The sequence below is a fragment of the Xiphias gladius genome, chromosome 6 (genome assembly GCF_016859285.1).
Source record: "Xiphias gladius isolate SHS-SW01 ecotype Sanya breed wild chromosome 6, ASM1685928v1, whole genome shotgun sequence".
In the NCBI taxonomy this organism is placed as follows: Eukaryota; Metazoa; Chordata; class Actinopteri; order Istiophoriformes; family Xiphiidae; genus Xiphias; species Xiphias gladius.
In genome coordinates, this window is record NC_053405.1 from 13,892,690 (window position 1) to 13,907,984 (window position 15,295).

The 15,295-nt window shown below is 47.0% G+C and overlaps 1 protein-coding gene across 3 annotated transcripts in view; it reads right to left on the bottom strand.

Annotated features, from left to right (window-relative positions):
• Positions 1–1,100: 1,100 nt before the first annotated feature.
• Positions 1,101–15,295, bottom strand: part of her6 (hairy-related 6) — a 56,636-nt gene continuing 42,441 nt past the window's right edge. For 2 of the 3 annotated variants that reach the window (XM_040129692.1, XM_040129691.1), the window contains exons 3-6: positions 2,612–3,285; positions 2,341–2,436; positions 2,131–2,218; positions 1,101–1,958 (exon numbers count right to left, since the gene is read on the bottom strand). In XM_040129692.1, the coding sequence (XP_039985626.1) occupies positions 1,417–1,958; positions 2,131–2,218; positions 2,341–2,436; positions 2,612–2,719 (834 nt within the window). In that variant the 5' untranslated portion in view covers positions 2,720–3,285 and the 3' untranslated portion in view covers positions 1,101–1,416. The remainder of the gene's footprint in view (positions 1,959–2,130; positions 2,219–2,340; positions 2,437–2,611; positions 3,286–15,295) is intronic. The other variant, XM_040129693.1, reaches the window with a different exon arrangement.

Sequence of the window (15,295 nt, forward strand, 5' to 3'; positions counted from 1 at the left end):
ATGGCAGTTCAGCTTTATGTCACAATACAATGGGTTCAAAACAGACAAAAGACTCATTTTTATTGAGAAAATCCGCCAATGCCTGGTCTGAGAAGTTAATTCACTCATAGGTGCAGCCTCAAGCCCTCTCCAACAAAACGCTCCTGCGGCTTCACTTGCAGAACAATGGTCGGAGTATTTTCCTGTCTCCACAACTCTCTCTTAAATTGGACAGGGGCTGTGTTCTTCTTCATCTAAGATGCACGTCCACCGCAGCCAGTCACGCTCCACTCATCGATCTCGCAAACACCAATCAGACTGCAATGCACTTCTGCGCTGCTAGATGGCGTTAGCGACCTCTGCAAGGCTCCGAAGTTTCCACCAAGAAAGGTGGAAACTGGGCTATCAGCCTGACAAACGTCAACGGCAGAGAGTCGAGCTCCTGTGCCTGATAAAAATTACAAAGCCACTGCCTCCTGCCTGACTAACCTATTCCGATAATAGCATTGCAATTAGCCTACAGTTTACTGACAGTCTGGCCCAGTGTTACTTGCAGTGAATGAGCCTGTGCAGTTCTTTTGCTGCAGGATACAGCAGGATATGACTTGTGCCTATATATATATATATATATATATATATAAAATAGCCCACTGATTTAGCAGAGACTGAGCCATAAACATTTCTGTTCCGAGGATGGTCTCTCTCGTCCAGCATTACCTTCTTTTTTTTAATTTTTTTTATTGCAACCAAGCGTTATTACTGATGCTGTCGGCTAATAAAAGTGTATTTTGTAAACACTTGTCTATCCAATTTCCGTCCCCGGCATGCGTGCAAAAATATCGCTCTTAAAACACTTGTTGATTTCATGTGTAACAAGCCCACTCAACAGAAAGTACGTTTTCAACCATAGTAGAACCGAATTGAAAAAGTTTCTGGTGGCCCACTAGATGTGTGCCACTCTCACTTTTGCGTTTACGCACACAGAAAGGTCTACAATAATGTAGCTTAAGTAGCAACTAAACTACATGAACGGGCGCAAATTCCTAATATTTGCAGTTTTACGCATTAATGAGACCAGGTTTCTTTTTTTTTCTCTGAAAAATAACGAAGAAACAAGCGCATGTTGTTTTTGTTTTTTAATATCTTTACAAATGTATTTGTCTTCCAAAACGAAGAACAGCGTAAGAGCATTGAACATATCTTTGGCATCACACAGTAAAAAAGACAACTCAAATATATAAAAATGCAGTGAACGGACTTCCACAATACAAATCTCGTTTCAATATGAACTTTACTCCCTTGTTAACTGTACAAATATAGTGCATACTCTTTCCATTTACAAGAAAAAAAAACAGATTCAAAAAGACTTTTCTAACATTGAGCAAAGACAGAACTATTAAGTGTCATTTTAAAGTCTTTATGGTCCTTTTCCACTTTTCACCAGGGTCGCCACACTGAGTCCGTGTTGCCTGACGGGGCTCCTGGGGAAACCGCAGCCGGCACAGGGACTGGCGTGCTGACGTTGTTGGCGTACACTGGGATAACGGGGCCATTTGGCGCAAACGCCGCGTTGGGTATGAGGAATGCAAACTGTCCATCTGTGGCAGGCACGATCTGGAAACCGCCGTACACTTTGGTGGCGTCTGAGGGTAAACTCGCCGGCGAGGAGCCCCCTTTACAGGAGACTGCGTTCATGGGCAGGACCTGCGGGGACGAGCTGGGGATCTGCACCATGGACTGGCCGAACGAGGGGTGTGTTGGCCCGGCGGTGGAGGGGAGCTGGTGCTGGTGCTGATGCTGGCTGGGATAGTTCATGGCGTTAATCTGGGTCATGCAGTTGGCCAGGTGACCGAGCAGCCGCGTCCTGACCTCGGTGTTGACACCTTCGCAGGTGGACAGGAACCGGGTGACTTCATTCATGCACTCGCTGAAACCGGCACGGTATTTTCCCAAGACCGTGGGGTCTGTGTTGAGGGCAGCTGCAGAGAAAACGGACGGGGAGAATTCGGTTAGGCTATTCAAACGATGATCAGTGAATACTCTGGACAGGAGTCAATTTTAGAAAGCCGTGAAGCAGGAATGTCAGAATAGCCAAGATATGATCTAAAACGCGCAGTCATGAGGCAGATAAGTCCGGGAAATGCGACTTACCGGTCATCTGAGCCCTCTGGAGGTTCCGGAGATGCTTCACCGTCATCTCCAGGATGTCCGCCTTCTCCAGCTTCGAGTGTCTGGAGCTCTGAGGAGACGGAAACCACACATGGTTAGGATTACGCGCTCACTGTCTCGCTGCCTGACAGGGACACTTCTGAATTGCAGGTTAAAGAATCTATCAATAACCGGGACGACGGGAGTACTCACATCTTTTTTGAGCGCATCCAGGATGAGAGTTTTCAGCTGCCCCAAGCTCTCGTTGATTCTGGCTCTTCTCCTCTTTTCCATAATTGGCTTGGATGACTAAAGATAAGAACAAAGCGACAAAAACGGTTCAAATTTCTCTTTCGTGCTTAGTGCGTAAAAGTGAAAATTCTCGATTTTGAACGAGGAGCTCGAGTAGAACTGGCTTTAAGGGCTTTTGTTTTTAGATGGCAGTCACGGAGGAGATGCTTGCACATGTAAGTTTTATACCAACCTTTCTGTGCTCGGAGGCTGTCTTGGGTTTATCGGGAGTTGTGTTCATGCTTGCCGGGGTTGCAGCGACCGGGGAGGAGGAGGTTTTTTCCATCATGTCGGCGGGCATCTTTTTATCGGAAATATCCCACAAAATTTAAAAAAAAAAAACCAAAAACACCCCACAGCAAATTACGGTCCACTGATGCAGGATGCAGGAAGAAGGACGATGAATATTTTCAGCGCAAGATATTCAAAAGTCCCCTCTCCCGCAAAAAGGAAAAAGAAAAAAAAAAAAATCCTGAGATGTGTACCAAGTTAGAATCCGTCAGAGCGGTGCGCAGCGGCAGCGTCTGTCATGAGCGGATGCAGAGTCTCTCTGTTGGGCTCTCCGCGTGTGGCTTGTATTTATATCTAGCACTGCACGCGAACGGCTCGTGTGAAACTTCCCAAACTTTCTTTCCCACAGTAACTTTCCACCAATCAGGGCGAGAGACACGCGGCCCGAGGGAGGACGGCTCGTGGTCGGCGCCCTCCCATTGGTTGTTTGGCTGCCGAAGCTGGCGGCCAATGGCGCGCGGCCCGGGTTCAGGGCACAGCCGGGGAAACTGCCTTCAGTCTTCAATCATCGTACCGTTTACATATTAACACTGGAGCCGCTGACTGGGCACCGCCACCAGGAGCGGGCAGCGGGACCTTTTTTTTTTAAAAAAAAGAAAAGAAAAGTACCAGACAAGTGATAACAGGACAAAATATGAGAAAACGATGACAAAACAAATGTTGGAACTACTTTTTAAAATACCACAAATGCGTAATGCCCCCCCCCACACACACACACACACACACACACTCTTCCCAGCCCCATATTAAAAGCCCACAATCAAATCAACTTTTATTCGGCCTTGAGCCAATTACACTTTGGCCCCTCTCCATAAACAACGTTACCCTTCTGACTCTTACAGGGTAGGTTCAGTTGCCCGAGTCGAACCGGTAACTACCCACAGTAAAAGAAAAAAACAGACAGTGAATAACTCGGGGACAACTTTTGCCGTTTTAAAACCACCACTGGGAAGTGGTAGCCGATCTGGCACTCGAGAGTCTCAGTCATGTGCCATGGAGGCACAGGAGGGAGCAGCTCTGTTTTCTTTTTAACCAAACCTCACAGTAGATTGTTATTGTTATAGCGAACATGGTAAAATAAAACAATTTAGGGTGACAGCTCAAAACCGCACGAGGAGGCGAAATCAACTCCTAACAAACACACAGCGAAACGCAATCCTCATATTCCTCGAGTAACGTCAATCTCTCCCACCCTCAGTCGAATGTAACGCGCACACTCAATTTCCGTGTCATTTACCACTGTAGTTCACTAAGTCTGTGGTACAAATTTTGGCATTTAATCATCTGTCGGCGTTGTGAATGTGGAGCACGTGCCAGGATGTTTTATGAGCGCGGTGGTTGGAGGTTTGGCCGTCGGGGCTGCCGGGGGGCCGCCACGGCCAGGGAGGGGAGGCGATGGGTGTGGAGGGGGTTGAGGGGAGGCTGTGTGGCGGCGGCGGCGGCGGCGGTGGTTTACATTAGAGGGGAAGGTAAATAGCAGCTGCTGTTTTAAAAGCCTGGGAAAACCACGCCTACAGAGAGAGCTGGATCGGGCTCCCTTATCGGAATGTGAGCCAGAGCAGAGATATTTCTGAGCCCGGAGAGCTCACACGATCAGACCGATGCCGCCTCCCCCTCCTCCTCCTCCTCTCCGCCTATCGTCGCCCCACAGCGTTCAAGGTTTTTTTTTTTTTAGATTTCAGGTCATAATTTCATTTCCTTATCTTGTATTGGAGTAGGGCAGACGTAAAAGCCGACGAGCAGTAAATAGCCAGAATAATAGGGCCCATTATTGCGTCTGTTGACGAGCAGTAGGTTTCTATGAACCTGCGCGGTCTGTATTTCGTCAGAGTTTAGGAGTCATGTGGGTAGTTAAAGTCTGAATACTAGTTTCAGAAAAAAAAGCGAAAAGGGACTTTGCTACAAAAAACTGATATTTTTTCGTTCTTTGTTGACGTGAATCAGCAGAAAAGTTCTCTTTCTCCTGCTGGGAGTCTTCCCCCTGCTTTCTAGAACACGAACCATTGCGCAAATGTGGAGACTCTCAGTGACAAACATGGCAGGGGAGAGGTGTGATCGGGAAAAGTCATGAAATTGGGGCGCCCACATTGAGAAACGAGTCCACTACTTGAGTTTTCTGAGTCTATGGAGCTCTGTGCGCGGCTCTCCGCTGAGCTCACGCACCTCCAGCTGCTGCGGAGACCGCGACACGTGGCGCGCAGGCGACCGGGGGAAGGCGCTTCTCTCGCCGGCTTGCCGCCTGCATCTGCGGGGCGTCGCCGGCGGCTGGCCGCAAGATCGCGAATTTGATAGGCGACGCGGAGCCGCACAGGGCTCCAGATACTGGGCTGAACACGAGCGGGGCGCAGAGCTGGTTTCAGGTTCTCCCCGAGCCTGCGCTTGAGCATGCCGCGGTAAACTGCGATGTCTGCGAAATGCATGACATCACCGCCGGCGGCCTGCAGACACGGATGAATTATGTTATCGGAGGGCCAAAGCATCAAGTCACGCTTTCTATGTCACTTCAGACGTTTTACTCTCATTTGGCCGCGCCACTTTTAAAAGCTATTGTTGATTTTACGTCACCCAGATTTCGGTCAAAATCTCGTTAAATGCGTGTTCAACTTCTGGTCTCCACTCTACAAGCTATAATTTCTGAATGAGTAACTGGCATGTGAAGACATTAGTGAAACCACGCGTGTCTCGTGTGCGATGGCCAACTTCGCTTCTGGCAGGAGGGAGGACCGGTCTGTACATGCGCCTGAACCTGCCATAATCCCAAATATCCGCAAAGGCACGACAATGCCTCCTCTGTCAAACGCGGCGCTAACGCGTCTCATTGTTGTGAAGTGCACACCTGAGTCATTTCCGCGCACAATGCCGCTGACAGAGTTCCAAAACAAATGTACCGACGTGAAGCAGACAAGAGTGTAGGTTTTGAAACTCTCTCCGCCTGAGCGACTTTCTCACGCTCATGTTGCAAGAGGCTCTCCGGTGGCGGACTGAGTCACGGAGCCTCGGATCTGTCGGTCCCTCCCTCTTCCCCGCAAGTTGAACGTCTTATCGGCCGCACCTGGCCGCCGTCGGTCCCCGGAGTGTTACCTGTTGCTGTGTCAACTCCTCTATCGCGAGAAATCTGCGGGAGAACAGGCTGACTCACGGCGAACGCGGCTCACTGTTGTAAAAAAAAAAAAAAAAAAGCTTTTGATTACATGATGTTTAGGCAGACTTCGCTGATGAAAAGCGAAAGATGGCAATTGTCTGGCCAGCAGACATGAAAATAAACCTGCATGATCATTTTTTTTTATTTTTTTATTTGGGACACCCCGCCCTCATTCTCACACTCTAGTTACCTGTCACCACCTCCCCTGTCCCTTGCACCAACCGTCATCCCTTTTGATCTTATCCTCTCCTTTTTTTTTTTTATCACTTTTTTTTATATTGCCCCTCCATACCTCCCTCCCACCTTTATCTCCCTCTTCCTCTTTTCTCATTCCAGCGCTCCCAGTCTTTCCCAGGACTCATATCTTTATTGAGCCCTCTCGACCATGGACCTCCCCACACTGCAATAATGCAATTAGGCAGGGAGATTGTATGGCTAAAGTGTGTGTGTGAAAGTGTGAGATATTGCGCTCACAAAGCAATCTGGCCCACTGTCACCCGCCGCTCACGCCTTAATGTGTAAGCCATTGGTGAACAGTGCTGCTGCCAAGGGCTCTCCTGGTGCCACAAGGGTGACAAGGTGTGTGTGTGTGTGTGTGTGGGCAAGGGGTCTGTGGCTTAAATGCCTATGCTAGGCATTTAAGCTTCATTACTGGCTGGCAGGAAGAGCTGGAAGTGAACGGGCAGGCAGACAGGCCAAATCTAAGCCAGCCTTGAGGTGTCATGTGGCAAACTGAGGGTGGCACTGTGTTGACGCAGACTGCTCTCCCAGGAGCCTGCCACACAGTGGTTGAGTGACTTGACTCATCCAGCAGTTCACACTGTAACTAGCATGGTCAACAAGTTAGCAGCAATCCTTTCATTTCCTTTCAGAGATACGAGTGGCCAATGTGTGCACAGCCACTGCCTGTCAACGGCCAATGAACTTTGCAGTTCTGCTTGGAAACGGCAAAAAGGAGAATAAGTTGGTTACACACAGTCAAAGATTCACGTTTCTCTACAACTTTTATTTGACAGCCTGCAGGAGTAAAGGTGCCCACGAGTGGTTTGTTATTTATATTTAATTTCGCATTCTTGACTTTGGAAACTAGTTTTATCAGCCGAGGAAGACTGTAAGATGTGATTGATAGCTCGGGGAAAAGCTGATGAGTGGACAGTGAGATTACTTTTTTTTTTGCCAAACTAACCCGTCTAGAGGTTTTAAGCAGCTCTGGTACATCAGTCCATCATGATCAGTGTATCATGCATGTACTGTGTCCTACTGTTATGCATATATATATATATATATATATGATACATATTTCTGCTGACCACAGAGGGCAGTAACTGTTGTTAGTGGTAATGTTCGCCACAAAAAATAGCAATGTAACAGCAAAAAAAGAAGAAAACAAATACAAACGAGCATAAATGCAGGTTTCAAATAATTCAATAACAGGCTTTACAGGAAAAGGTAGGAAATGCAATAAAGTTAAGCCTTGGTGTTCCCAAGTGTTTTTTGGTGATATACACTGAACATCAAAACATGTTTGTTTGCATCGGAAACTGTAGTACATCGAGTGCATTTCCCATACATCTTCAAATCCTCTAAACAATGCAACATAAAGATTTATCAAATTGGCCAAATACATGTGCCTGCATTTGCCTGTGAAAAAACAATATACTGTATCTACAAAAAAAAAAAAAAAGTTATATGGCTGCGTTGAGAGCCTGTAGCACAACCCACAATCGGTCAGAATAGAGTGACCCATCACCCAATATGCTCACATTTTGAGTGCAGGGTTACAGCAAACAGAGGGTTGTGAGAAAGCGATAAGCTCTGACAACTTACAGAAAGCACTGAATGATAGCAGAGCCAGTCGTTACCGATTTTGGAGCGTGTGAGAGAGGACAGAGGGAGTGAGTGGAGCAGTGAGTGAGAGTGTTTGTGTGTGTGTGTGTGTGTGTGTGTGTGCAACAGAGAGACTGCGTGTGTGTGTGTGTGTGTGTGTCTGTGTCTGTGTACACGCATCATCTCAGCGTGGCATGAATGTGTGTTATTAGTGGGAGTGGAGTAGGACCTGTGCTCAGCTGCTGTTAGCGAGGCCAGCCAAGGCTTGGAGAGCAGGATCAAAGCGGGGACAAAGAGAAAGAAGGAGAACTGACAGATCCTCCAAGCAGAGAGAACAGAAGGAGGAGAGAGGAGAGGAGATGAGGGGGTTTGGAGGCTCTCCAGATCCAGCCGCACACATCGCTTACCTCCCCTAACACACACAAACTGAGGTGCCTGGAGCATCCTGGGAGCAAGGAAAACAATGAGTACAGTGAATATACTCACGCATTCTTTTTCTCACCCATACACACACACTCACACACACAGAAAGATCAGCATGGGTCACTGTAAGCCTTGCAGACACAGGCGGCTGCCACTGCCTCCCTCCACTTCTCTCCACTTCAGAGACCAAGATGTTCACACTTCCTTTAGGGGTCTCTCTCTCCTTTGCTCACTCACTCCCCACCCCCCAACAGATTCCATCCATCCACGTCACTCCTCCTTCGCTCTCTCTCTTCCTTCCCTCCATCTGACCCTCTCCCTTTCTCTGATGCCTCCTGGAACAGACCAGCGCTATTTGCATGTGTGGGGGAGGCGGTGTAGCGTCGAAGGTCAGAGGTCACGGTGAGTCAAACCCAGCAGCGGTGGAGAGGAAGCGTTTGGGGAGAGGACCAGCGAGTTGGCCTGGGTCTCTGGTTAGCATGCCTGAGGCTGGAACAAACTGGGAATACGGCGGCTGCTGCTGCTGCTGCTGGTAGTGGTGCGGGTGGGGGTGAGGGCCACTCATGCAAATGCAGTGTAACCACCATTTACTGGATGTTCTGACTGAAGACAAATTTGTATACAGAGCTCAAACTGTCAAACTACAGGAAAGATAAAAGATAGCCAAGCCTCAGATATGGGTCAAATGTTCAGGATTTGCTCCGCTGTATACTTACATTTTGTACCTGAATTAATCTATCTATCTATCTATCTATCTCTATATATATATCTATCTATGGGCTCTGAGCTAATGGCTAAATATGTATTGATCACTATGTGTTTACTGTCGGCTTTTAAGACCAGAATCACTGGCGAAACAAGACGAGTCTCTTAGTGAGACATTTCCATTTGTCTCAAAGCTAGTTTCCAGATTTTAACATACAGAAGAACACCACTGAAATATTACATTTCTCTTTGAGGTCTGCCCCTTTTTCCTTTTTCTATCCATTAACCGTTAGGTTCGCATAAAACTGATTGAGGGAAAATTTGTGAGTGTCACTTGTTTACTCTCAGCGGGCACTGGGACATTTGAATTACAGGTGCATGAAGCCTCCCCATTTCCTCCTGAGGAGGCCGTTTGTTGACTATAGATAAGAGGACCAGCCTTTGAAGAGGCAGGAATGCATGCACACATACATATAAACACACACAGCTCCCCAAACTGACAGCTTGATGCTGTAAATTGTTATCTCTAATAGGCCTAGTTTAGTGTAAACAAACACATGCAGAGTATCGATGCAGATCTCTCCAATGCAGTGGCTCATCATACTCAGAAAACTTATCAAATTCAGGGTTTACTCATATTTGCATAAAGGTGCTCTGGCGGGTAATGGGGAGGTGAAGGGTTATGGTAAGAATGATGAAACACTTTTGTCTTCCCAACCGGTTGTTTCAAATTCCAGGGGCAGTGTTTGAGGAAATCAGACAGGATGGTCTGCTGCATCATTTCATTTAATTTCATCTTAATTCTGGACAACAATCTCATTGAAGATTGCGACTGGTTGAAGAAGGAGTTAAATGCGTTTTGACAAAATGTATAGGTGTATGACAATCTGGAAATGGAATATGGACGAGGAAGAGAAACCTGATCTTACGACAAACACATGTTCATAAATAAATAAATAGACACAGCGGCAGTTAATTAGGGTTGTTGGTTGGAGAGATTGTTTGTCAGGCTCATTCCCTATGTCAGTAAGGCCCCGCTCTACTAAAGTGTCCTTGAGCAAAGTGCTGAACTCCTGCTGAATCCAGCTGTTCTGTACAATAGCTGTCCCTGACCTCTGGCTTCCCTGGAGGGAAGAATGCTAAAAGAGTTTTCCTATTGGAATCAGTAGGGTATTACATTGTTATCACTCAAATGTGATTATAACTAATGACTTGAGTAATAATTCATCAAATCTCTAAGTTTTGCTCCTGAGCTAACCTGGCAGAGGGCAGAGCTTTCTGCGAGGATGCCCTGGGAGGCCCCAGAGCCCTTTTTCTCCTCCTACCTGGGCCAAGGCCAACCTTATCAGACAAGAGGGCCCGAGGATTACTCTCCCCCAGAGCATTAGCCTCCCTCCTGGAGAAAGAGGGCAGCCATCTCTCCCTCCTCTCTTCCACCTCAAGCCATCAACCCCCCCCCCTTCGGCCCTCAGCACTCCACCTTTCCCGTGGGAGTTTGCAAAGCCAGGATAACCTTGAGACCTCAGCTGGTCCGCTGCCAGAAACATTAAAGAAATTCCCTCCTTCCCTCCTTTTCTCTTTCTATCCTCACCTCTCCTGTACACCCCTACCCCACCTCATCGCCCCTCCAGCCCTCCTCCTGATCACCGGGACATTATTCTATTTTTTTTCCTCCCCGCGCCCCCTTTTCTCTCTCCCTCCCTTCATTTTCAGACTCCTTTTTTGCCTTCTCAGCCTCCTCTGACTGTGACTAAGATTAGCCCTTTTTCTCTCTGTCTCCCTCCCTCATTTCCTCCTTTCTCGTCTTCGACAGGAGAGAAAGGGTGGGGGCTCAAGTAAAGTGAAAGAAAGAGCTGTTCACATGATCTCCTGTGTAGTTGACTATTATCTGTAGATTGTCGAGCTGCCAATTTCAATTTACCCAGCCCTGCTATCAGGCCAAAAATAAACGGCTCATTTGAAAAGTGGAAATCAAACTGTCCCGACAGGAGGGATGACTGACGTTGATTGCAAACTAACTGTTTTGGTGGCAGCCTGCACTTTGTGTGGCTTTTGTCACTTGCCTCAACACCCCCCGCTCTACCTACTCTTTCTGTTTGCTTCACGGCTGTCATATTCCTTTAGTGCTAGAAAGGTCAAGTGTTGCTTGCTGCCTGTGAGATCTGAGGGAGCTCAGGGATATTCAGTCGCCCCCCCTCCACCTCGCTTTGTGGAAGCGATGCTTCTCGCTGCGAGCTCCCCTGCACCGCCACCGGCCAGCAGCGGCTGCAGTGGTAGCAGGCCGGGTTGCAGAGGAATGTGTTTATCCCCTGTAGTTAGCTCCCTCCTTTCATGTTCCCAGCTCCTCCAAGTTGATCTGTTTTCAACACACCGCACCGAAAGGGGCCCCATGTTTCTGCAGGATAGCAGCAGGGATCAATTCACAATGTTTACGGTCACGAGAAATGATAAGTAATGAAGACAAGAGGGAGACAGAGACCGAGAGGTAGAGACAGGAAGAACATCAAAGGAAAAGTAATGATTTACATCTTGTCCAAGTTGGAGTACATTTTCACTCAGTATTTTCATCTCTGGTCTGGTAGTGTTACAGTAGTTTCGTGTTTTTATTCAGGAGTTCAAAACTGAGGCTTTCATGTGGCCCTTAGATTTCGACAAGGAAATGGAGAGAGTTTACAAACAGCCGGGATGGGCTTTGTAATAGTTTCCCATGACATCACTACTGATGGGGCCTCAAGGGGCTGTGAACCGAATCCTCTCTGAGGCGTCTCTCTCTCTTGCTTGCGCGCGCACACACACACACACACACACACACACACACACACACACACACACACACACACACACACACACACACACACAGGTATGAGCTCATCACCACTACATTCCAGGTTTCACCTTGCTGCCCCACATCCCCACCAAAGTCTCTCCCTCTCAGTCATGTTAACAACTTATCTGCCCCCTCACCTCCCCTTAGTACCACACCCATCTCGGCCTCCATTGTTCCCCATCCAAAAGCTTCAGCTTTCAACAAGGAGATGAGCTAACTACTGCTGCTGTAAGATCGCAGGCCTGCTGGCTACAACTCTGGTCCTCACACGGGTTTCAGCAGTCAGTTTCTCTTCTCCACCCACTCAAGCCTGCATGCAGTTACTGCTGGGCAGAGAATTATGGGAAAGGCCATTGACATATAAGTGGTTGGACTGGAGTCAAGTGTTGGCTGCTGCAGTGTTAATTTCAGTGATTGAAAAGGGCTGGTTTGCTCACCACAGCTCCTCGAGGGCCATTAGAGGTGCTACTTTCTTTACAGCGTGGCCTAACAATGAAGAGAGTGATATCTAGTGTACATAATCTGTATTCACTCAACACAGAGCCACACTGTGCTGTATAACTTCTATTCACACCATCCACTTTTCCACTCAACTTAAGCCATATTGGATAACAAATTCTTTTTAAGTCACCTAAATGCACCACCTCCTGGGCTAGAGTACACTGACTGCATCAACATGTCCAACGTTTTTGAGAGGCTGATAGCATTATTTCAGCGACCCCCTTAGAGTCACAGTTTGCCCTGAAATTAAATTCAGTCATTATCTCCTCAGTTGAAACTCCACGGAAATATAGTTAAACTTTGCAGGACAACCCAGCACAGCAGGATACAGACTACAGTATGACCTGGCTTACATCTGTGTGGGTTTTGGTGGCCCTCCCTTAATTTGAATTTCGGGTGAGATAGCACTGAGAATGCTACATTTTCATTTTGGGATGTACTGCTCCTTTAACTTTTATCCTATGTAAAGTATTTGGAGGAAAACATGAAAAAATGAAAAAAACTCCTCAAGAACAACAATGACCACAAGCCTTTTCTCTGGATGTAAAGAAGAAAAACACAAAACACCATACTCTTCCTCTTGCAAAGTTTCTAGGGTATATAAACAAAAGCAACCAGTAAAGCAGTAATATTATGCCAAGGTCTTGTTTACGAGTCTAAAATATTTCCGTGGACAGGGGCACTATTTGTCCTTACTCTCTTTAGCCAAGTAAGAAGATATTCCCATTTGTTGTTATGCAGATATTCTGCCTGTGGCACACTTAGCGCAGCTAGCAGGTGGTGTGTACTGGTCTCTCTTCAACCTACTGCATTGTCCTCTGACTTCATTGTGCTGTCGTTCACATTTTTCCTTCCCATTTTATAATTTTGCTTATCCGCAGGGAGTTCTGACAAGTAATTGGGGTCAGTTCAACGTTCCTCTTACCAACTTTTCTGAAGCAGAACAAGACAGAACACTCAGATACTGGACTGAACCTGTTGCCTTTCGTTTCCTGGGTTAGTCTTTCTAACTTTGAGGCCAGTCAACTAACCACACAAGCTCATGGCAACACATCGATTTTTCATGGCAACTTTTATAGGATTTTAAGGTAGGAGTAAGGTTAGGCAACTAAAACACTTGGTTAAAGTCAGAAAAAGATTTTGATCATGATAAACTAAAAAAAAAGTCATTCATAACTGCACATGTTGATGAAAACATGAGCTGCTGGTGCCAAAAGAAAATTCCTTATATGTCCATCACAACCTCCGCCTGTTTATCCTTTCTTTGTTCTGTTTAAGAAGATTCTTCCACTCAGATGAGTTGTTTTTTCCCCTGGTTTTTTTTGGTGCAAAATGCTGCCATTGAATATGAATCACTAATGCAGAATAGTTGCATATATGAATATGTAGAAGGCAGCGGTGACAAATCCATATGTCATCATATCTTAGAGTAGTTCAACTCGCTAGCCACAGCGAGGGGTCAAAGGTTCAGAGCAAGGGGAGTCAGTCAGGAAGCTGGGCTCATGCACCAGAACAAGGTGCCTTAACAGGATTAAACAGCATCCTATCAGATCCATTTTGGATAACAACATCTGTCAAATGAACCCCTTCACTGGCTGGCCTGATAACTGTCATGCTTCCACTTATCTAGAAATCAACCCTCTTGTCACAAACAGATCAGGAGCAACATGAAAGGGTTTGCCTTTGGCACAGTAAGTTGCATAAATGGAGTCATCTGAAGGCTATACAACAGGCAAAGGGCATGGCAGGGACACAGTTTGGTCAGCCACACTATAAAAATACAGGATTTGTCTCCATGTGGCAACATGTTTTATGCTTTTTATCCACCTGTTGTGGGCAAGCACAGTGCATCGCAGGTCACGCTTGGCAGGAAGTGAAAAGCCAGTCAAATAGGATTTAATGATTTGGTGGCCTGTTAAAGGTCAGCGACCAGTGGGAAAGAAATTCAGGCAATTATTGCAAGCCCTGCGGAACATTGCTGTACCGTGCAGCAATTTTGGTGTGGTAGTCAAAAACATATATGCAGGTCACTGGGGACCCTCTTGCGCCAACAAAGGTGTTTTTATGAGAAGCAGTCAACAAAAAAGATATTTGGATACGTTATACATTTTTATTACATTCATGAATTACTGGGGTGAAGAGGTACAACAGGGTCATGTTACCCACACATCGACCAATAACTCCCCTGAGATGGCAGCTAATCCGCACCGGTCCTGGCCAGGCATTTGCCCACCCGGACCCTACCCTGTTCAACCCTTGACTCTTGGGCCAAAGCTTAGGCTAAAGCCTCACTTACAGAACAATATAAAAGCTCCAGTGACTATGAATTATCCCTGCTCCGACTGAAGTTAGACATCCTATACGCCCAGCCCCAAACTCCCACCTTTATCTAACCCATTGCCTTATTTCAGCACCCTCAGACGCAGTTCAAGTCAAATCCTCTGACTCATTCCCTGATCCCCATTCCCTCCTTTTCTGCCCAATCCCCCTTCTTCTACTGAGTAACTTTAATTGTCCTGGGAAAGTCACGGTTGGTCCGCGGGGCACAAAGCACCAGTTTATAATTAATGTTACAGAGGAGGGATTACAGGAAGCTCTGTGCAGGCTGATCTGAGAAGCTATGACAGGGAGTGTGTGATCTTCCTGCCTGAATCAGACCCAGTGGGCTTGCATGCACGTGTGTGTGTGTGTGTGTGTGTGTGTGTGTGTGTGTGTGTCTGTGTGTGCAATCCATCAGAACAATGGGGGAGCTCCCTTCCTTGCACAGGCTAATTTATGCCTTCATCACCCAGGCCATCTGCACCATACACATGCACACATATGGAACATCCTCTCTAAACTGCGCTGGAATGTGGGCAACAGGTTTCATTCAGACCTGAGAGGGCTGTTTATGTGACTGAGGAACCCAGAAGGGGTCTTATGCTGTTTACCATTGTCCCTCCCTCTCATGGTTGTGCTGGGTGGAGCTGAAGGTAGGGGGTTTAATGGAGGAAACCAGAGGAGGAGGGGTGGGACCAGAACTCCTGCCAGGCCAGGTGTGAGGCTGGGGGCTATGCACGTAAAAACATGAAACACTGCACTCAGCCACACTGAGCAAGGCATTAATACAGAACTACATATGTACAGGGAATGTTCATTAGACTATCACTCAGTTAATGCAC